At 41.7% G+C, this 23,174-nt stretch overlaps 4 protein-coding genes, 1 long non-coding RNA gene and 1 other non-coding gene across 7 annotated transcripts; all 6 read left to right on the top strand.

The window, feature by feature from the left end:
* Positions 1-1,850: 1,850 nt before the first annotated feature.
* On the top strand, positions 1,851-2,015 carry LOC121467542. Its single transcript, XR_005977600.1, has one exon. It is a non-coding gene; the product is annotated as a U1 spliceosomal RNA (small nuclear RNA).
* Positions 2,016-5,209: 3,194 nt separating this feature from the next.
* LOC108143935 lies at positions 5,210-11,411 on the top strand. Its single transcript, XM_017268521.2, has 7 exons — positions 5,210-5,389; positions 5,520-5,616; positions 7,918-8,200; positions 8,275-10,102; positions 10,166-10,635; positions 10,694-10,835; positions 10,902-11,411. Exons 1-7 carry the CDS (start codon positions 5,341-5,343, stop codon positions 10,904-10,906), a joined length of 2,874 nt encoding a protein of 957 aa, XP_017124010.1. The 5' UTR covers positions 5,210-5,340; the 3' UTR covers positions 10,907-11,411.
* On the top strand, positions 5,623-7,658 carry LOC121467520. The gene is made up of 2 exons (XR_005977569.1): positions 5,623-6,870; positions 6,935-7,658. It is a non-coding gene; the product is annotated as an uncharacterized LOC121467520 (long non-coding RNA).
* A 55-nt stretch (positions 11,412-11,466) lies between the features above and the next one.
* On the top strand, positions 11,467-13,340 carry LOC108143936 (fibrous sheath CABYR-binding protein). The gene is made up of 3 exons (XM_017268523.2): positions 11,467-11,748; positions 11,804-11,892; positions 12,157-13,340. Exons 1-3 carry the CDS (start codon positions 11,477-11,479, stop codon positions 12,999-13,001), a joined length of 1,206 nt encoding a protein of 401 aa, XP_017124012.1. The 5' UTR covers positions 11,467-11,476; the 3' UTR covers positions 13,002-13,340.
* A 1,032-nt stretch (positions 13,341-14,372) lies between these two features.
* On the top strand, positions 14,373-19,324 carry LOC108144075 (mediator of RNA polymerase II transcription subunit 15). Of its 2 annotated transcripts, XM_017268725.2 has the most exons (6): positions 14,373-14,718; positions 15,936-16,488; positions 17,055-17,164; positions 17,242-17,604; positions 17,722-18,186; positions 18,364-19,324. In XM_017268725.2, exons 2-6 carry the CDS (start codon positions 15,951-15,953, stop codon positions 18,667-18,669), a joined length of 1,782 nt encoding a protein of 593 aa, XP_017124214.1. In that variant the 5' UTR covers positions 14,373-14,718; positions 15,936-15,950; the 3' UTR covers positions 18,670-19,324. The 2 variants fall into 2 exon arrangements, with proteins under 2 accessions (XP_017124214.1, XP_017124213.1); XM_017268724.2 differs by lacking the exon at positions 18,364-19,324 and having other exon boundaries at positions 14,375-14,718; positions 17,713-17,807.
* Positions 19,325-20,380: 1,056 nt separating this feature from the next.
* Positions 20,381-22,856, top strand: LOC108144040 (putative mediator of RNA polymerase II transcription subunit 26). Its single transcript, XM_017268678.1, has one exon. It carries the CDS (start codon positions 20,463-20,465, stop codon positions 21,723-21,725), a length of 1,263 nt encoding a protein of 420 aa, XP_017124167.1. The 5' UTR covers positions 20,381-20,462; the 3' UTR covers positions 21,726-22,856.
* The last annotated feature ends 318 nt before the right edge of the window (positions 22,857-23,174 follow it).

Here is a 23,174-nt window from a genome sequence, read left to right on the forward strand (position 1 = left end):
CGAGGGGTTTAGAAATAAAAGTTACTGGTAGATGGCAACCTTCGTCAGAAGATTCTGGGACAATTAGCAATAGCCTGAGGTGGAGATGGAAATGGAGATCGAGATCTGATTGTCTACCGTATGTTAAATGTAACTCAAGGTTAGGGGGAAGTTTCGTTGTACCCGTCAATATTAAAAACTCGTGCTCATTCTTATTGATGATGATCGAGGTGGAACCAGCGTAACCCGTTTTTGGGTTCTTAGCTAACAAAATTAATTTTATTTCGCCGTCTGCGTTTTGTGTTTCGTTATTTATTTTGTTTTGTGAGCCACGGAACCTGTTCTTTTAAAACCCATAGAACCTTGTACTACTGATGCACAACTAAAGACTGAATTTTAATCGGAGCTTCCCGTCACTCCAGAGATTTTGTGACATAATCCCGAAAAATAGATAGGTTTTTTTGAGCACATGAATTGAATTATAGAACCGGACTTTAGTTGTTAGGGATTTGAGAATTCCAAAATATTCTTTTGCATAAATAATAAGAAGATGCCAAAGAGTGTAAACAAAAGGTCAGGGACCACATAGGAAACCTATTCTGTAAGAAATCTTTATTAAAATTTGATAGCTCATTACAATAGCCTTTTAGCAGCTAGGAAATCAAGTGGTTACGAAAAACCAAGAAAATAAAGTCTAGGAAGTGGAAGAAACCGACGAGCGACTCGTTCTTTAATTAAAGAAGAATTAACAGCTTCGGGGGGGAAAAAGCGGATTGCCAAAGTGCCAAGTCATTGCTCAAAACCACTTCTGTTTTCGTTTAACCATTTTATCATCTAATTCTCCGTATTTCTGTTTACTTTAGACATGCAATTCCACAGCAGATAAGGGCATAACAAAGAGAACATCGCTCTTAAAAACTTAAGTACTAGGGGCTTCCCCCTTCGCCAGTAGTTGGTTCGCCAGTTATGATGGTATTCTTTGTTTTGTTTTGATTTTCAGTCTTCTGGTGGATAGACATATGTATGTTTGTTGTATATGTTAATATGCCTACGTGCAGTTGATCAATGACTGATTTGCAGCGCATCCAAAATCCGATAGTCGAGCATCTCGCATGTCTATGCTAATAGGCGGCGGACTTCGTGAATGACTTTATGTGGAGGGCCATCTGTCCTCTACCTCAGGCATTTTCAAGATCAAGGGCATTGAAAGACTGGCATTCTTCGTTCGTCTTCCTGCTCAGTCTGGTTTCAAATAGAGCAGGAAAACATAAAAAGAAGGCTGGAAATTCAAGATTATAATATTAATCCAAATGTTTCAATAGCTGCTGTGGGATATAGGTGCGTTTAACTTGGCTAATGAATTAAATATTTTATGTTTGGAAAATAAAGTGCCAATTTAGCTCGACAATTTATACGATAACATTTTTAGGAACCTTTTGAAATATCTCAAGATATAAAATTATTTATAATCAAACAAATCATGTTTACAATGTTACCAATCTCCACGGACTATATGTCATTTTATTTGCTAGGTTAAGATTTCCCAAAACTGAATTGGTTGACCACAGCAACTGGTTATAAATAAATTTGCTTAGCACTATAGAAATCTCAAAATAGAAGGACCTTGAAGGGAACTTAATATTATAATTCATCCAAAGCCTGGTTTGTTAATAATAGTACCAAATGCCCACTACTCTTTTCGAACAAACTAATATAAGCAGAAATAACGCCATCCCTAAACAGCACACAAACAAACCTTAGCGTTCAGGGTAGTTTGCAGTGTATGTAGCGTATCTGTCTGAGCCCTATGTAATTCCCAACTGGTTCTAGCACTTTCCTGATGGAAACCCCTGAGTCGAGCCGAAGAAAACATACTTACCTGGCGTAGAGGTTAACCGTGATCACGAAGGCGGTTCCTCCGGAGTGAGGCTTGGCCATTGCACCTCGGCTGAGTTGACCTCTGCGATTATTCCTAATGTGAATAACTCGTGCGTGCTATTTTTGGTAGCCGGGAATGGCGTTCGCGCCGTCCCGATCTTAGAAATAAATTTAAATAGTACTTCATGAACAGCATAAGTTATTTATGAGGCATAAGTATTGTTAATAAGAATATATATTAGTTGAGTAAGTCTACCAGTCATCTAAGAGAGAAGCCCATATAGATGAGCATGTTACTTACAAATTCTTGTTTTATTTAAAGGGAGGAAAAGCTGTATTTAATAATTACATGAAATAATAAATTTACTTTTCAATTGTTTCCTTATTTGCATACTTAAAAAGGTAAACGGCTCTTTGACACTTTACATATATTTGAGTGTTACTCATTCACTTTTGTATCATATAGAAATAAGCGTGCCAAACGTGTTTGGTTTACCATAAGCCATGAGTTAAGTATCTCACAAAGCAGTTCAATGGGTCAAAGCTAGCATCTGAATTTTCAATGCTTCTAGTTGGCTTACTTCTTTCATCTAAAATCTATACTTGAACTTGATCTGGATGCTGATGTTGATGCTGGACTACAGACTACGTGCGGAAGAAGAGATCGAGAAGCCTTCGCCAAAAAGACAGCAATAAAAGAGTTGTAGATTTTAACTATAAGTTCAACTGTTTCTGCTCTTGCTTTTGTTATTGGTGCGGTGCGGTGTTCCGTTCGTTTATTGCCATTAGCCGCAACATTTGACTCACAAATTATGGCTAGCAGTTGTAGCTGAATTGATTAACGCGCATTTGGCTTTGGCTAGCGGTCTCTGTTTCCCTCGATAAGGTCAAGTTCATTTCCGCATGGTGAGCACAGAGTTAGCAGCTTGATCTTAAAGCGAACCACCCCGAAATAACTGGAGTTTGGGCCGATTTCATGGGAAGGGAAATTAAGATTGCCCAAGAGGTCAGCCGGAGTGGCCATAAAACAATTAGCCATTAGACGTGGCCTTATGTGACGCACTTTGCAATCGCCGCAATTAGAGTTGGTAACTCATGGTAACAATCTCTCCGCGAGTCACGCAACATTATCTACCTTTGTCCCTTGATTTTATCTGCCGGCGTGTGAACTACCGGAAATTTCCCTTTCATGGATGAACTTAATTCTTCTTCGTCTTGTAATCAAAAAGAAAGTGTGGTGAAAATGTTTCAAAACTTTGAACATTTTAAAGTTTTGAAATTTAAAAAAGCTTAGCTTTGATTGCTGCTCAAAACAATTTCAAAATATGGTTGTAAAAAAACCAATTATAAACAAAGATAAAAAGCTGCGAATGACAGAGATCTTAAAACCTCCGAAATTAAATGTTAGTCAAATGATTTACTGTTTTTACTTATAAGCGTGCTAATTGCTCAAAATTTCCCCTTCACAGTTGAACTTGATTGTTCTTTGGCGGTCCACTTAATTGCCATAATATCGGTCTCGTTGCCGGACTTCACTGTCAATGGTCAAGTGCAGTGTCTCGCGGCAATTAACCCTCTGCATACAAATGAAGTTTGAGAATTAAAACTATAAAACAAAAACATTTTTGGGCTAAAAAAGAGAGTACATCTAAATTAAATTAGGCAAAGCTTCACAATGATAAAGGTAAGATCATAAATTGGCAATATAATATCAACTAAACATTTTCCTCTTTTAAATTGTGGTTATTTTTATTTTCAAATATTATGAATGGATTACAGGGGGTTAAACTCCGTCAAAGAACCAAAATGCACGCAGGCATTGCAATCCACGGTCAACACGACCAGTTTCAGGTTTCCTTCTAAGCCCCTGAACAGCCAAATCGTTGGTTTTGACACAGATATAGCTATGTTATGGCCGTATTGGCTGGATCGGTGCTAGCATTTGGCATTTCGTTGGCCGTACCACCGACTTGCGGCCACCAGGTGACCTCGACTTTCAATCGCCATGAGAATGTGTCTGGCATTCTTCTCAAGTGTAATGTATCTTCAAGATGATTCTCACACAGAGCTTGATACGCACCCGAATCCGAGAATTACATGCCGATAGGCATCAGTTGAATATTGTGTTTGCCGACAATTAAAAGTGAGATGCATTTTCCCCAACATTTACAAGCTTTTCATCTGGGCAGGCTCACATCAATTAACCCGCAATTACAATAGAATTTGCCCAGCTTCTCGACGACTAAATCATGTGCCTGCTAGTTGAAGTCGAGTGGTTGGACAAAGGGGGTTAAGCGATGGGGCTGAGCATAAAAAGGGGGCGTGTTAATAACCGCGATAAGTTCAAGAACAAATCTGATGGTTATTGTCATAGTTTTGCGGCGGCAATATGTAATTAAATCTGCGGATTGCAATCGATTATAAATACGTTTTGAGGCGTTGGCGCGTAGTGAAGGTTTCGCTCGATTAGTGAATGAGTGATTTAATAAATTGTTATGAGCCCAAGAGCTATAGTTTCCTTCTTTGCTAACAACATACATATTTAATAGATTAAAAGGTTGAGAAAAAAATTAACTTTGTGTTATTTAAAGTAACTTTGAAGGCGCGGAGCTTTCAAAAAATCTTTTTAAACTATTAAAAGCAAATGCCAGTAATGAAAGTGCGAATTTCTTAAATATTTTTTGAAGTCCGTTTTTAAGCCAAACTATTTCTAAATCCCGATAGCTTCCAGAAAGGTGACTTTTGTAACCATTACTTAACAAAGCCAATCTCGACTTAAAAGTGTACGTTTCGGTTTAGTCGTCTAAAATTCCGCATGAATATGTTTGTTTTTTTAATTTTGTACCGTTTTATGTTTTCTGCTAACAACTTTAAGCTGGTTTGTCCGTATCTACATTTCCGGTTAAATCAACTTCATCGAAACCGATTTATAATTTAGTAAATAATAAATTTATTTATGTTTAATTTTTAAAAGTGGTTAACAAAACCAGGTTCGAGACATTGCTAAGCAGGGTTGCTGTCAATGCTATCAAAGTTTTGCACCACATACATTTTACAAAAATATCGTTTTGGCTTACGAGGGCTGGACAATCTGGCAGCAATTGTTTTCCCTTGAAATACTCGTTGTCGATACCCATATAGAGTCAATTATTAAAAACTAACAATTAATAATTAAGAAATTATGACAATTATTAGTAAAAATAAATCACTTTCCATTGATTTTATGTTGAATTAAAAATCCCGCCAACGCAGTGTGACAAGCTGACAGTGGGTCAGAAAAACTTGCCTTTCTCGGCCACCTTGTCAACGCGCTGTGGTATATTCTTCACAACAGGCGACGGTCACATTGCAGACAAATAATAAATTTAACCAACTTCGTTACAATTTCAATTGCAGTTTGCAATCGACAGAAATAAACCGTAAACGCAAGAAGAGGATCTAACTCACCCGACTTTTAAGCAGTGCATAGTTAAAACCGGGAAAATGGAGCAAACTGGCCTTTTGGCCATTTTGGCACTTTTCTGTGCCTTCGGTGAGTGCAGAATTTGGATGATAAAAGGGGGCACTAAATAGTTTAGTCATAGCTTATTGCGTATTCAAACTGTGCACTCGGTCTGTTCCTCAACTTTTCGCCTCTTTCTGTTTGTCTTCTTTTTTCGCAGGCTTTTTCGCCGCTGCCACGCCCATTGGGGCCGATCAAAACCTTTTGGGGGCGAGTAAATGCACCTGGGGACCCTCGTATTGGTGTGGAAATTTCAGGTGAGTGAAGAATAGTGGGTGGTATAAACAGAAAAACCGGATAAAACGCTTTGTCATCGCTTGCATCGGTGAAAAGTTCTCGAAGAGAGCTGAAAAAAAACAACAACAACCACCGCTAACCCCCTTTAACCCCTTCGCGTATCTTTATTATTTTATATTATTTCTCTGTCTCATTTGTTCATTGTTTGCAGTGCAGACTCTTTTGTTTTTGTTTTCCTGTTGATAAGACTATTACTCAAATCGAGAATCGAATCGTACGGTGCTCTAAAAAAGCTGTATTTGCCGATAACCCCTGTTATTGCAAACTTAATACCAATGGCGCTCTAATTGCGCCCTCTTTTTTTACTGTTATACTCCAAGACATAAAACCCTGATCGCATTTTGGAGCTTAAAAGACTGAATATTTATGTTCCAGATTTTATTTTTTAAAAGGGGTTAAATATCAACTATAAAGTTGGCTTATAATTCGAAAAGATTATATTATCAATTCTCGTCTTAAAAAATTAAGTCGGAAATAAAAATGTTCAAGGGTACTTGTGTCATTGCCTTACTTGTTTAAAAATTACGATTAATTAGTAAATTTTCTGGAGCAATTAACCATTATTAACTAATGTTCTGAAGGATTTTCTCTGGGTGTATTTTTTCGCAACGCTCTCTTTTCCCACCTTTCATATTTCTGCATTCCCTTGTTTTTGCCTTTTCGCTTTAAATTAAATTAACAAAATGCAGACGAAACTTGCCGACAGCTGAGCAAAGTTAATAGCTTGTTGGGGGTACAACTTTTTTATTTGTATGAGTAATCCTAAAGTCCAGATAATTTTGCAGTCGTTCTGAAAAACCTCCCTTTCCCTTTTTCCATTCACCGCCGACTGATGCGCATGATTGGTTTATTTATCATCGTTAAATGTGTTGTAAGGGGGAACAGTTGTTCCTTATCAAGAGATTCTGACTAATCCCAAAGGCATATAATGAATACAGGGGAACATACAAAAGTCAACCTTTGGTTTCGATGGAAAACTAGTAAATTAATCAAACTTAAATCAGAATTCGAAAGTTAAGTCATAATAATTTGTCATATCATTTTTAATTAAATATGCCCCTATATGTTCTTACATTTTACAGAAGTTCATGCATCTGAATGCAGATATGTAACATACAAATCAACAGCAGAAAACAACTTACAAATAGCCTCTATATGGATTACTTAATTATAATAATAAAAACAATCCGTAGTCAACTGAAAACATTTGTTAAGTACGCACCGCTTATCGCTGGTTGTATTTCCTTTGTTTATTGATTGATTTATTTTTAAATGCAGAGGAAAATCCGCCATTCCAGGCTCTTAACTGTTTCTTTGTTTGTCAATTAACGGCGAAAAATTGTAGAGCCACAAAAATTGAAAACGTCGCCATTGCTGAAATTTCAAAAAACAATATCTCTGCTCAGCCAAGTGAATACAATATATACGTGGATACGTTCAAATATACATATGTATGTATATAATGTTTATTTCCGTGCTTATCTTTGCTGTTTTCTTTGCTTTCTAGACGCTTTTGTTTGGTATTCCTGATGGCACCAACACAGACATTTTTTCATGTTAATAGAAATTAGCACTTTTCAAAGTGAAATACGTGATCGGTTCAGATAAATTGATTGGAACTGAATTACAAAAGGGATTGCTCTACGATCGGTTAGCAAATTGTTCTTCAGATAAAGCCAAATTGTTTGGTTCTTTGGGATTATTATTTAAAGAAATTAAAGCTATCAGCTAAATTCATTATATAAACATACGAAACGATAAAATGAGTAGGAAAAATATTAAATAAATACTCTGGAGTGGGTAAATTATTGTTGTGATGCATTCAAGTGTTTCCGTTTCGGGATATATGAATATTATAAATTCTGACTTTAAAAAAAGAAAGCCCAAAACTTATGTTAATGACCTATATAAACAATTTCTTGTATTTTATTTGTATAATTTATATGATTATTAATTTCCTGTTTGTACATATATCCAATTCAATACAACATAATCATGTGAACTGCGGGTGCTTTCTAAAAAAAAGACAAATAGGGCTGTATTGTTCAGCAGTATACTCCCTTTCGAATGGACTCTGATCTTAGCTGAGTCGTCGGTTTCGAATTGGTCATTTGATTACGAATGTGGGTCATTTGATTCAAGAGGCAGCATTTTGCATGATCAGCTTACACCCCGACGCTGTGTGTTATACATACATATATGTTTATCGTTTTAGTAAGGCCAAATTCCTAAACAAAAAGTTGTATCTTTTTCCGCCGCAGCAATGCCAAGGAATGTCGCGCCACCCGCCATTGCATCCAAACCGTTTGGGAGACAAAGCAGGTGCCCGTAGATACGGACTCGATCTGTAAGATTTGCAAGGACATGGTCACCCAGGCCCGCGATCAGCTGAAGAGCAACGAGACCGAGGAGGAGCTGAAGGAGGTCTTCGAGGGCTCCTGCAAACTGATCCCGATCAAGCCGGTGCAGAAGGAGTGCATCAAGATGGCCGATGACTTCCTGCCTGAGTTGGTTGAGGCCTTGGCCTCCCAAATGAACCCAGATGTGAGTTTTGATCAGCTAAATAGAGAATTTCTGTAGTTACACTACTCATCTCTTATGTTTCCTTGAATTTTCAGCAAGTTTGTTCTGTGGCCGGACTTTGCAACAGTGCTCACATCGATGACCTGGTCAGGAAGGGCTTCCAGTCGGCTCTAGATGGCACTGCCACCGACGACGATGATAGCTCCGAGGAATCCGAGTTGACGCTGCAGCCCAATCAGCTGTCCTGCGGCAACTGCAACCTTCTTTCGCGCCTGATGCACTCCAAATTCGCTGCCGCCGATCGCGATGACATGGTGGAGACGATGCTTCACATGTGCGGATCCCTGTCGAGCTTCTCGGATGCCTGTGCCAACATTGTACTGACCTATTTCAACGACATCTACGACCATGTGAGCAAACACCTGACCACGGATGCCGTGTGCCATGTTTCGGGAGTGTGTGCCACGAGATATCACCAGCATGAGGAGCAGCAGCAGCCCCAGGAAGCTCTGGTTGCTCTGGATGCCGGCGATGATATTCCCTGCGAACTGTGCGAACAGCTGGTGAAGCACTTGCGCGACGTTCTGGTGGCCAACACCACGGAGACCGAGTTCAAGCAGGTCATGGAGGGCTTCTGCAAGCAGTCGCGTGGATTCAAGGACGAGTGCATCAGCATCGTGGACCAGTACTACCATGTGATCTACGAAACTCTTGTCAACAAGCTGGATGCCAATGGAGCTTGCTGCATGATCGGCATTTGCCAGAAGAATTCCGCCTCCGCCATGAAGGATGCCCCCATCATGCCTCTGCTGCCGCTCATTGAACCCGCCCAGGTCAAGATTACCATCGAGAAACTGGAGAAGCACCAAAAGAAGCAGCTGGGTGCCAGTGAGCCCAAGTTCAGCCAGCAAGAAATCCTGGACATGCAGTTGCCCATCGATCACCTTATGGGTGCTGCCAATCCCGGAGCGTTGGTGGAGGGCGGAGAGCTTTGCACCATCTGCGAGTACCTGCTGCACTTCATCCAGGAGACCCTGGCCACCCCGGCCACCGATGACGAGATCAAGCACACCGTGGAGAACATCTGCACCAAGCTGCCTGCCGGAGTCGCCGGTCAGTGCCGCAACTTTGTGGAGATGTATGGCGATGCGGTGATCGCTCTGCTCGTCCAGGAACTGAATCCCCGTGACGTGTGCCCCATCATGCAGATGTGCCCTAAGAATCTGCCCAAGAAGGACGACGTCGAAGTCTTCCATCCCAAGCCATTGAGTGACGAGCAGGATTCGCCCACTTGCCCGCTTTGCCTCTTCGCCGTCGAGCAGGCCCAGATCAAGATCCGTGACGACAAGTCCAAGGCCAACATCAAGAACGTCCTGGATGGCCTGTGCACCCACCTGCCCAACAAACTGAAGGACGAGTGCGTGGACTTTGTTAACACCTATTCCAACGAGCTGGTCGACATGCTGATTACGGACTTCAAGCCGCAGGAGATCTGCGTACAGCTGAAACTTTGCCCGAAGACTACGGATGCTCTCGCTGACTTGGGCATTAGCCTGGAGGACGATGTCGATGGCGAGGACAAGTCGAGCAGCGAAGAGATGAGCTTCAACGATATCGAGTCCCTGGAGGAACTGCCCCTTCAGCTGGCCTTCGACGAGGGCTTCAACGCCGCTCCCAATTGCCTGATCTGCGAGGAGCTTGTGAAGACCTTGGAGAAGCGCATGGGCAAGCATCCCACTAGGGACAGCATCAAGCAAATCCTTGAGGAGTCCTGCAACAAAATGAGGAAGCCGCTGGCCGGAAAATGCCACAAGGTCATCGATAAGTACGGTGACCAGATCGCCGATCTGCTGCTCAAGGAGATGGACCCTAAGCTGATCTGCACGGAGTTGGGCATGTGCATCCTGGCTGATCTGGATGATCGTGAGTCTTTGGTTTGGATTAATATTTTAATTTAGATTAATTTAATCATTGTTTTGTGACTAGTTGAAGTGGATGAGGCTTTGAAGTACGACGTGATTGCCCTGCCGCATCCGGAAAACAAGGCTAGCATCAAGGAGCCGCCCACCTGCGTCCTTTGCGAGTTCATCATGACCAAGCTGGAGGCCGATCTGAAGAACAAGACCGAGCAGGATGACATCAAGCGGGCAATTGAGGCCGTTTGCAAGCGTCTGCCAGCCACAGTTCGCAAACAGTGCGATGCCTTCGTTGATGGATATGCCTCTGCGGTCCTTAAGTTGCTCAGTGACGTGCCGCCCAAGGAGGTGTGCCAGAAACTGCAGCTCTGTTTCAGCGTGGCTGTCACCGACGAGGTTGTGGAGTGCGGTGTCTGCCATGGAGTCACCCAGGCGCTTCTGCCCTTCCTGCGCGAGAAAAAGGATCAGGCAGAGGACATAACCGCCATGCAGATGACATCGGTGGCATGCGAGATCTTGCCAGCCAAGTACTACAAGATTGTAGGACCTATTTACATTTCTATGTGTTACGAATACTTATAATTCTCCCATTTTTTAGTGCTCCGAGATGATCTCCATCTATGGCAACAGCATTAAGAACCTGTCCAAGCGACCCTATGTGGATCAGTCGCATATCTGCGCCGAGATTGGCAAGTGCTTCGATAGCGAGAAGTCTTCGCTGGCCTTTGCCAGAATTTCAGGTAAGCGAAGCCACGCAAACCCGGAAAAGTACCCATGTAACTCTCTGTATCTCTGTATTCAAACAGCTTAAGAACATCCCTTTGAGTGATGCGTTGTGATGTGCGAAAAAGGCGGGAAGGAGTAGAAGGGTTAGATTTGAGAAGGATAAGGAGATGGAGATGGAGGGAGCCGATCCCACGCTTTATATATGCATATACCTTTACATATATCTGTTTACATTCTATAACGATTTACTGTAAATGAAACATAATTACTTACTTTTCGTTTCCGTACCCCATGTTTTTGGCTCTAAATTTGTTAGGAGAATTTGTGATGAAACTGATTTTATAAACGCACTCAAACCCGGCTGAAAAAAGTGAAACTTAACTAAAACTTACACTAAGCATTAACATAAACGTACTTTCAATACACAAATTAGCGAAATCCGCCAGCAGTCACTAACTTTGTAACGATATCCCCATCTATCCGAAGTCAGCTGTGCAGTGTGTGTAGTTTAAGATATCAAACAAAAAAGAAAACTGTGTAAAATACGAACATTGATCTTATAAATCATAAAGAAAACATAAACCGACAAAGCAACTTGTTATTGAAAATTCCCAATTGTACATATTAGCTCGATATTATACATTTCCCAACTGATATGTTTGAGAATTCGCTGTTGATCATAAAGCCGGACTATCTGGACAAGCGGCGTCCGGTGCTTCTGAAGTTGCTAGCTGAGGGATTTCAGCTCCAGGGCAATCGTAGGATTGCCTTTTCGCCGGAATCTGCCGCCGAGTTCTATGCTGATTATGCCGACGAAAAGGGCTTTATGTTGGAGGTCATTCTGCTTTCGAAGGGCGTTTCCGAGGCTTTTATCGTTACCAAAGACAATGCCGTGCAGGAGTTGCTGAACATCATGATTTGTTATTTGTGAGTTTAATCCGGGATTGTCGAATTGCTCGTTAAACTTAAGCTGGCTTTTCAGTGGTTCGGCTTCAGATCTGGAACGCAATATTCATGTTACCAAAAATAGCCGCAGCGTGGCCCGTGAAATAAACTTTATTTTTCCTAACTGTAAGTAGGATTTTAATGAGTAAAAACAAAATACACTTAAGTAATGTGACTGTTAACAACTGTTCCCTACTTTATTAATATTAAAAATATTTTTAAGTACACTAAAATTACTAATACCACATGTAGTCATTGAACCATCTTTAAAACTTTCTTTTAATGGTTTTGTTGAAAGAATGACCACCACGAACAAACCTTTTGTACTTAGATATAGATAGAAATATACCAAGTTCATATTTTATTTATATTTTATATACTTTCTCCCAGATATCCATGAGCCCCATCAGATGTTCGACCACAATAACTTCTGCAATCGTTCGATGCTGAAGCCGCTGATCGAGGAGATCTACAGTGTGATGCAGAATGTAGACTGCAGCCAGGAAAACTGGAAGGTGCGGCTGTCCGATTATTTGGTGCGCAGCAACCCAAAGATGCCCCAAATCAGCAACCAGTGTCAACTGCGACCGGATGTGGGCATCCAGGACAAGTCGCAGCAGACCACCATGACCTATGCCCCGATGCCGAGTGTAAGTGGTGTGAAGCCGCGAGCCAAAAAGTCACAGAGCAGCGGTTCGCCCTTGTCCTCGACCTCACCGCACTCATCCATGCTGCTTTCGTCCTCCTCCTGTGTCACCTGCGGAGGATTCGAAAGGACCGAGACCTGCATCTCGGAACTGGATCTCAATAAGCGAGTGGAACCGCACGATGAGGAAGCAGTTTGCGTGGACGAAGAGATCCTGTGGAAGGAGGTGGTGGTCTATGAGGAAATCCAGCCGGAGGAGGAGCAGGAGTCCAAGGAGGGACCAGCTTATGATATGGGGGAAGAGGGTCAGGAAGAGGCGGATGGGTCGGATGTGGAGTCAGACAAGAGTTCCCATGAGGCAGCACCACCACCAGCCGCAGCAGCTGAAGATGTGGAGTCGGAGCCGGGTGATGCAGCCACTGGAGAACCTGTTCCTGCTCCGGCAGAGGTTCCTCCTTCGGCAGAGGCTCCTCCTCCGGCAGAGGCTCAACCCCCGGCAGAGGCTCCTACTCCGGCTCAAGAAGCTCCTCCTGCTGAAGCTCCACCCGCAGAAGAAGCTCCTGCAGCTGAGGAACAACCCGAAGAATAAGTTATATTCTCCAGTACACCTGTTGCCGCATCTTTTGTTTGCCTGAAACATAGAAAAAAAATGGACTTGAATGCGCGCAATTTCTGCAGCTTCCCATTGCACCAGTAAAACCACCTTCAAATGCCAAATGCGCACTCGCAGAATTCGGGAGGAGGTCCTGCATTTTTTCCCCCGAAAAGTGCAACCTACACAGCGGCAATATCAACAGGAGCCACAGACACGGCAGCAACAGCTTTGAAACCTCAAACTTCCCGCCAGCAACATTGCAAAAAAGCGGTCCATGTTTTTTTTTGTGCGCCTTTCAAGTTTCCAATAAAAAACGTGGAAAAATAGAACAAACAATGCAATCAAATATAATTTATGGGCCAACTTTTTGTGCAAAAGTGTGCGTTGCAAGTGGCACACTTTTCCGCAATGCAAACTTCCCTGCCATTAACACAATTATAAGGATAAAAATAGAATTTGCTGGCGTAATTGCATTTAATAGGAATTTTATTGATTTTAACAATTTGCTAATTAATTGGTTTAAGGTTTGTACATAAATGATATAAAGAATAAGCCGGCAGTATAGAAAACAGCGATTATTTATACGTTAGATTTTCAGGGCGATCTATCACTTCTGATTTTTTAAGACTTATCTAAAAAAATGTATAATATGTATATATATAAACCCGGAAGTTCAGGACCTAGGCATAGTTCAGCCATGCGGGTCATGGATGTCCGTTTACCTGACGCAGATGCCTTGAACTGGACTAAGCACAGTGGTCCATTGAAAGCAACTAATAACATATTTTAGTTTACTATTTTAAATGATGGACAAAAATACAAGAATGCATTTAAAGTGTACTAACAGAATTTTAAGCAAAACATTTTGTGAAACTCAAAACCGACAAATTTCAAAATCGTTTAACCTCTGTGCTTTGTTAGATTGTAAATTGGTTAAACTTAACAAGCTTTTCTCAGTTTTTAAATCTGCCTATTTTTAATGCCTTTCAAAGACTTGCTTCTTTAAGGACTCGTCATTCATGCTTTTCTAAGGCAGATGCAAAAGTTCTAAACAATTTTTTTTTTAAATATGTTTCATCTTCATCTGCTTCTCTGGATTTTGAAGTTCTTTAATGACATTTTAGATAGTATTCATCCCACGGTAGTCTTTTAAGCCACCTCAGCAATTGTGATAGTAAGGTTCTAGTACTGCGCTTGTTGTTGTTGTTGTTGTTGTTGCGGGTGTGTGTTTCAATGCCGGGCCGTTCCAATGCTCCCAGCAACCACCACCGGAACAGTGGGAGTGAAATGGGGGGCGGGAAAGCTTTACGAGAAAAAATCTCGGCCGGTATGCAACGCTTTTCGCCTTACCGCTTCCGCATTTTGTTGGCCAAAAGGCAATAGCAAAAGCAAATCGACAGTCGGTATCTGTTCACCGATTTTGCCGTCGCTCTTGCGTCCTGCGAGCTGCGTCCATCCAAAAATAACAAATAATTACTCAAAATAATAATAAGTGGGGGGTGTGAGCAGCGGAGCTTTTGCGTCGACGTCGAGTCAAAAGTGGAAGAGAAGTGAATCGGTTTCGGTTTCGCAATACATACACAAACAATAGGCGCTGGGAAGTAGACGACGGCGAATATCCTTGGCGGCTCAGCATTTCCACCGAAATCGCGTCGAGGAAAAGCGGAAAATCGGAAAAGCGGAGACCATTTCGTATTGATTTTTAAGTGTGGTAAGCGCATAACGCAACGAAAACGTTGAGAAAATACGGGAAACACGAGAAAACCCCACCAACTGGCAGTGAAAATGCGAATGAAAATGTCAATGGCCAAGCAAAAGAAAAGGGGGCGGTGGTGGGTTAAGGAAGTGCTGTAAAAAGTGGCTTAAACTCCTTAAAAGTTACTACAAAAAGCCAAGTGACATAGTGCAGTGTTAACAAAATAAGGTGGGAAAAAGGCAAAGTCAAAAGTAGTGCCTAAATTATAGCGCGCTTAAAAATAAATCCGGGCAGACACGGAAAACCCTCAAACCACGGTCCAAAAAAAGCTAAAGAAGCAGAAGAGGAAGCCCGAAGAAACGGAAGAGGAAGAAGCGGCCGGCATACACACACAACCACAAGGGGGTGGCAAGACCAAAAGTTGGTTTGGGCTATGGGTCTAGGTTTGGGTTTGGGAAAAGCTCAAGTCACAAATTTTTGCGCAAGGGCAGGCCAAATCGAATCGAGTCGAGTGCTTTTTCGCCAAAGGGGGGTGGCAGGCGCCTCTGCCACTGCCTCTGCCGCAGTCAACTTCGCCGTTGACGTTGGCAAAATTTCGCAACACTCGCTCAGTCGCAAACACCCCCACAATTTACAGTTCCAGCGCTCGTTTGTTAGGGGTGGCATTTCTGGGATTCCGGGAACGAAACGGTATTGGAGTAACAAGCTGTGCGAAAAGACTAACGATGTCGGGAATACCCTTGAAGAATGATAGATCCCAAGAGCACATTCCGTTTAATTAATGTTATAGCCAAAAGAAGAGTAAGACAAATTATCTGCACATGCTTTGAAATTAAGTATTACATGATAAGTAAAAAGTAAGGTATTTCTGAGTCGGAACTTCATTAATTTTAATAAAAAGCACTTTCCTTAAAACAAAAAGTTTAAATTCTATGACTGAAAACAATATGTGTTAAAAGTTTGCAGTAATACTGAGGTGTCAGAGAAATCTTTATAGATCTCTTTAACCTTAAAAATGTTTCTCAATTAAGTAATTTTGCATCCTAACATTATTTCAAAGAAATTATGTAGTGAAAACGAATGAATGAATTCTTGTTTATTAAATTCTTGAGATATCTGCAAGACATTTTTTATTTCAGATAAAATAAAGATGCAAACTTTCTTAATTTACCTATTGTGTCGTTTTTTCCTCTTCCTTTTCATTAAATTTAATTAAACTCCATATTTTTCAGAGCGGCGCCGTTAACATGGACAAGATGACGGTTGCCCAGAAGAACGCATATCTCGAGGCGCATATGGCCGTGCAGCAGCAGATGGCCCAGGCGGCCATTCAGTTCAAGCAGCAGCAGACGTCCCAGCAGCAGAACTCCCCCACAGCCAACAACAACAACAACAGCCAGAACAACGGCAACATGCAACAGCAACAGCAGCAACAACAGCAGCAACAGCAACAGCAGCAGCAGCAACAGCAGCAGCAACACTATTCGGCCACCATAAAAGTGCCACAGATCAGTTCCTCAAGTGTGGCAGCTGCGGCGGCGGGCGAGAGCACCTTCACAGTTCCGGACGATGGAATGGGCTTCGAGGGAGGCGTGCGGGTCCTCCAGAGCCTGGGCACATGGTCGGCGGCCGAGCAACTGACCTACAACATCCCCAAGCCGAACCTCATCCCCTTCACAGAGCCCTATGTCGAGGGCGGTTCGATGCACCCCGCCAGTCGACTGAAGGCCCTGCAACAGGTGCAGCAGGCATCCTCGGGGGTCCGCAAGACAAACCCCTCAAAGTGTAAGCAATGACAAAAAGTTTTATAATATTTGGATAGGTCATTAAAACTATATTTTCGTAAGTCCGTTAAAGTTACCAATAAAAACTCAACAATGATTTTTTGACCCACGAATTATAATAAAAAAAAATTCAATTAAATATTTGCAGTGTTTTACATGAAAACTTAACAAAACCAGTTTAATATATAGAGTTTTATTAAAAATTTTAAGTTTTCAAAATGACCCATACATGACAACTTAAAATAACAATTTTGACAAGTAACTGTTTTAACGATAATGTTAAATTGGGCTTACATAATTAAAATACAGCAATTAAAATACAGTAGCAACAAGAATATTGTATTATTTTTGAACAAAAGTTCACCAATGATAATAAGAATTTACATTGCAATTCAATGTTGATGATTTTTGAATAATTTTAGTCATGACCATTTAGTGATTTATTCATTGATGTCAGTTCCCCTATGAACTTATTGAATGAATTAATGATTTCTTCAATATTTTGCATATTATTTATTTTTAATTTCTTTGCTTGTTTTTAAACATTGACTTTCCTTGCATTTACAGCCACCAACAAGGCGTTTGAATGCACGGTCTGTGGCAAAGGACTCGCCCGCAAGGACAAGCTGACCATCCACATGCGCATCCACACCGGCGAGAAGCCCTATATTTGTGAAGTATAAGCTGCCCTCGAGCCCTGGCACCTCTAAGCCATATCAATCTCTAACCCCTATTCTTAAATTCATTATTTCAGGTTTGCAGCAAGGCGTTTGCCAGACGGGACAAGCTGGTGATACACATGAACAAGTTCAAGCACGTTACGCCGACGAATATTGCGCCGCTCGGCAAGCGTTTGAACAACATGGTGAAGAAGAAGGAGCAGCCAGATCCTCCACCGGAGGACAATAAGCAAAGTCTCGAGCTTCAGCTGCAACAGCAGGCGGTCCAGGTGGCCGCCCAGAACATAATTGTGCAATCCGCTCAAGGAGCTCCGGCGTCGATTCCCGGGATCATCATCCCGCACCACCAACAGCAGCTGTCCTGGACATGCGAGCTGTGCGGCAGGATGTTCTCGAGTCGGGACGAGTGGTCCATTCACGCTAAGAGTCATCTGGAGGTGAGAAGATGTCGGTAGACACTCCTGGATAAAGTAAACCCATGGAGATTTTGGGAGTTTTGTAGAACCAATTTAACCCTGTTGTATTTTGCTCTTTTAAAAATATAGTATTGACAGCCGGAACGGCTAGTCGCAGAGTCAATAAAACCGGCAGCAGCAGCAGCGGCGGCAGGAGTAATTGCTAAGATCACCAGCAGCAACAATAATCGCAGCTACCAAATGGATTCCAATCAAAATCAAATACAAATGGAGGCCCAAGCACGCAAGCAGAAGATAATCATACAAAACCAGATGATACTCAATGCCAGTCATCAGCAGCAGCAGCAGCAACACCCTCAGTCGCAGCAAAATCAACAGCAGCAACATCAACAGCAGCAACAGCAACAGCAGCAGCAACATGTGGCCCACGGCAAGAAGGCAGCCAGAAAGCACCAGCAACATCTACAGCAGCAACAGCAACAGCAGCAGCAGCAGCAACAGCAACAGCAGCAGCAACTGCAGCAACAACAGCAACAGACCAGTGCGCCTATGTACAATAACAATAGTAGTAGCAATCACAACGGCAACAACCAGGGCCAAGAAGTAACTACCTATTAAACAAGACCAAATAATGAACTGAAAAACCACAGCAACACCAACAACAACAGCCAACAGCAACATAGAACACAAAAAACTGTAAACAATTCGCATTTCCGCATTTCCGCATTCTGTATTCTGTATTGTGTTACCCTTCCGTTTCCGTTTCCCCTGCAAATTCAGGTGTCGGTGCCGGTGTCGCACATCATTGCCAATTCGCCCACCGCCGCCTCCTACATGCAGGCCCAGTTGAGCGAGCACGCCAGCAACATGCAACACGGCATGCCCATTGTCACGTACAACGGGAATCAGTACTGCGTGATCACCAGGGCCCCGGATCTCGATGTGGAGGCGATGCAGAAGCCTCTGGAATATGGCCACTCAGCCGCTGGAGCCACCAATATAATAGTAATGTCGCCGATGCAACTGCTGCCCCCACAGCAGCAGCAGCAGCAACAGCAGCAGCAACCACAACAGCAGCAGCAGTAATTCCCGGCGAGGAGAAAGGCCGGGTCAACAGCCTCGTTGGGGCTTACTGCCACCAGCTATAAATACAAATTGTAAATAAAGTCTTAAGCAGCCAAGAGCGAACCTAAGTATATGTTTAAAAACTCTACCCAACTAAAAACAAAGTTTGTAAATGTCAGATTATAAAGCATAGATCCCACGTGTCAGCAAAGTCAACTCCAAATCAAATGTAGTCTAAGCAACCTAACATATCCCCCCGCAGAACTCGTAGTACCATCTAACCCATAAGGCAGCCACCACACTGAGATATACATAATATATATGTCATTTCGATGGAGTTTTCAGACCTCCCCCATCCCCCTCCACAAAAGTAGCATCCAGCAATTTAAATACCAGCAACCCATATTCAAACCGCGTGTATGATATTGTATGTGTTTCTATGGCATTGTTTGTAAATTAAGCTAGTTACGTACACCAATTACGTCTTCGACTAAAAAACGCAACTTGGGTGGTAAACCAAACTGAAAACGATAATGAAAAGGAAAAGGAATAGAAAAAGCTTAAGAAAAGCAAAACAAAGTAGCAGTAGTAGTGTCCATCAGCAAAGCTCCCCACACATCTCCCCACTCGATTTCAATGGCAAACCATGTAAAGATCAAGCGAAAATAAATTTAATTTAATTAAATTAAATGGGAGACGTTTTTAATGAAGGTAAGGGGGTAAAATGTTAAGTACTTGCACAGGTATAACTGCAATCTGTGTCAGCTTGCTACAGATAAAAGATTAATGAGCACCTCGATGATTTAAATCATGTAATTGTACTGTATTACGTATACGAAGTGTCGGCCATACTGAGCATTATTCAAGTGACACTCACTTGGGACCAAGTTCTGAATTGAAGCCATTAAAGCACTCAATAATTGGCAGCTTTTGTCGTTTATTATTCTTGGTTTGCCAGCTTTGGCGGCATTCTCGCATTTGGTCCATTGACAGGCCAAAAGCGAAGTAAAAACCAAACATTTGGTCAACGCTGAGCTCACGAAAATCAACTTTTCGTTCCAAAAGTGAAAAATGCCGCGGTTTGACCTTAGATGGAAACTCGTCTCAGTCGCAGCGCAGTCGACTTCGCTGCCGACGTTAACGCTGCACTGGCAGCAAATAAATTTCTGCCTCGAAATGCTGTTTGCGTTTGTTGTTAATAATACAAGTCACTTGTAGAGTTTTCGCAGAGGTATAATGAAATTATTGGACTTCTGCGACACGTTGGCCTTAAAAATTATGTGCTTAAGCTATTGATTTATATAATACTTCACTTTCCTCTGAATAACCAACACCGTTTTAGGTTTCGCAAATCAAAAACATCATTAAATATCTTATATAATAATGGATTAAATAATTTATATGTGTCTCCATAATTATTTCTAATTAAAAGAATTATTTTCTCCCCCAACTAATGGAGTTAAAGTCTCTAAAAATTTAAAAAGTCACCTATATAACGAAAGCAAAGCTGAAAATCCAAAATATTTCCCTTTGTTAGAGTATCTACAAGTTAGAAAATGGGTACTATAGTTTTTATTGACTTCTCATGTTGTTTTTTCGCAAGAATCGCAAATTAGTCTGAGCCCGAGTATGATCACCTGAGCCAACTCGAACTCGAAAGCGAACGCCTACGACAAATGACAACGCTCACGGCGACGCCAACATCTCTGCTCGCAACCTCCGCCGGATTCTTTTTGTGTCAGTCGGTTTTCGGATCAGTCGCCGATCAGTCGAGCTGACCACCAATCCGGAAAAGATTGAATGATTGAGTGATCATGCTTAATGGAAAATTCTACACGGGCCTGCCGCCCAAAATGGTGGAACGACAGGCAGTGAGTGTGTGCAATCGCCAGGAGTCGCACTTCTACTGGCCAGATGACTCTGGAGCCGAGTCTGCGGTGGAGAATCGAGTGAAAAGACGGAATAGCCAGCAATTGGAGAAGCCAGTGCAGAGAATATCCACCGTACAGGACTCTCCCACTGAAGTGGACACAAGGCGAATGTTTCACAAGGAGTTTGCCAGCTCATCTATACAGTTTTATGATAATCTACAGTCGAATCCCAGTAAAAGAGTTCCCTTGGGAAGAGGACTGCACAGGGAGTTGACCCCCAAGCTCACTGAAGTCAGAGCCCAGGAATTGGATAACAAGGGGAGGAATGAGGATACAAGCAATCGTCGCCAGCAGGCCTATAGCTCTAAAATCCAATTCTACGATTATGTAAACGAAGCGGATAATGCCACTCAAAACAATGTGAGAAGACCCCAGATGGACTTAAATGACAAACGTGAAGTGGAATTGAATACCAAGAACAGCCCTAAATTGCAGGTGAAACGAAATGTGCGCAGTTTCAGTGTGGAACTTGAACCCAAGGTCACAAAGAAACCACTGAATGACAGCCCCGAATGGCGACGACCACGCCCACTGCCACTGCCACAGCCACAGTCACAGTCACAGCCACAGCTCAAAAAGATACTCAAGCAAATGCCACAGGATCAGGATGCCTTTGATTATCTGGAAAATCGGGTGAGAAGATTGCAGCTAACTAGGAGTCCGGGTTTGCCCAAAAAGCATGTGACCTACAACGAAGAGGCTGCGGAATATGCCTACTATGATGATCGCGAGGATATTGGGGAACCCATCTACGAAACTCGACCCCGTCAGCCGCCAAATATGCCGACAGGAAGTCGTCAGCCGCAGCAACATCAATTCCAGCAGCAACCACAGCAACATCAGCGTCAGCTGCCGCGTTCGTTTATGGAAACTAGTCGGGGCAAGCCATTAAATAATAATAATAATTACCAGCCCAACGCCAGCGCTAGGAAAATCTTGCCAAAATTGCCAGAGAGCCCAGCAACAACCATACATATGGTCGATGACGTTGACCCCCCCGCGCCCTCTGACCCTCGCAAACACCTGCGCAGCAGCCTCTGCTTTAGCGGCGACGCTCTGATGGTGGGCGGCCAGCCCGCTCAGTCGACGGCGCAGGCGCGGCGGAGCTCCGCCGGGCAGAGAATCAGCGTGGGTCTGCCGGACTGAGAGCTCCAATTTGCATGCTTGTTCAATGCAGCTACACAGGGAGAAATGCTATCAGCAATAGGTTTTTTAACATCTAAATAGGTGATCTTTGTGTCATATTCAAGAAACATTTTAATTTTTTCATTAAAAGTTACTTAATTTGAAATACAAGTTTGTTAGGCAACGATTTTTAAGAGAACTTCAACAAAATTAAATATTTTTGAAACTTTAAAATACTTAATTGTGTATATTAGTTACGAAACTGAACCCAAATTTCCCATTACCAGAAAAATTGTATAAAATTTTTAAAGCGATTTTTAAGAATAGCTTCTAACTAAAAAATATTACAAATTTTCTGGAAAAAAATAAAAAGAAGAAATTTTTTTGTTTATTTTTCAATTGTAATTAAAAATGTTTAATTGTGATTAAAAATGTTCAGAGGTTTGAAATTACATTTTTACATTTCTAAAGAATGATTAATTCGTAAAAAAGCCTAAAATATATACATTAAGGCAATAACCAACCTAAGACTAGATGGCAATTCGTATTCAATAGGCTCTATTATTTTTCCCTGTGTAGTAAAGTTAACAAAAACAAGCTGCAATGCTAATTGAATGCAACAGCGAAGAAAAACACCGACTGCGACTGTAATAGAAACAACATGACAGTAATAGCGAAATCAACCTAAGCCGACAGCAACAATGTCTCTGGCAGCAACTAAGCCCACTTTATGAGTTTTACTTTTACGATAGTCTGCTTAACTTTGACTTCACCCACATCGAAATAAATGAGTCTACTTTTGTTAATGCTTTGGAAATATGCGGTTGGAATACATAAACAAACCTTGATCTTGACTAATTTGTGAGCATTGCTGTTGTTGTGCAACCCGATCATGTATTAATTTGGCTTTTAAAGCCAACGCAGAATAATCTATAATTATTATAATAGAGGTATGCTAATAAACTGATATATAACCAAACGAATTTCAAATTTGGAAGCATTCAATTAAGCCTTAAGCTATTTAGGTATAGAGACTAAAGCGTTTATAGACAAACTGTCTTAAATTTCGTTACATTAAGATTTCTCTTACTAATAGGTGTACAAACTGTACACCTAGGAGTCAAACTAATAAAGAAATTTATAATCCACAAATAAGGATTTATATTATTAAAGGTACATTTGTTTTCACAACTTTTGAGGTGAAATGGTGAATGTAAGCATTTGAATTTATTAACTTTAAAATGTTTGGCTTAGAAAGGCTTGAAAATGCAGTGATTAATAATGTGCAATGTAAGTGTATACTTTTAAGTCATTAATTCAAGTGATATGTCTGTAATCAATTTCAAAATTGCTGTGAATAGGCATAAACTACCTTCCAATCGTGAAGCATATTGGAAAATCGGGATATTAATAACGCCAACTAATGTAATTTAAGGCACCCTTTCGTGCCGTTTTTTTGCATTGGATCAC

This window comes from Drosophila elegans, unplaced genomic scaffold (assembly GCF_018152505.1).
Source record: "Drosophila elegans isolate 14027-0461.03 unplaced genomic scaffold, ASM1815250v1 contig_468, whole genome shotgun sequence".
Classification (NCBI taxonomy): Eukaryota; Metazoa; Arthropoda; class Insecta; order Diptera; family Drosophilidae; genus Drosophila; species Drosophila elegans.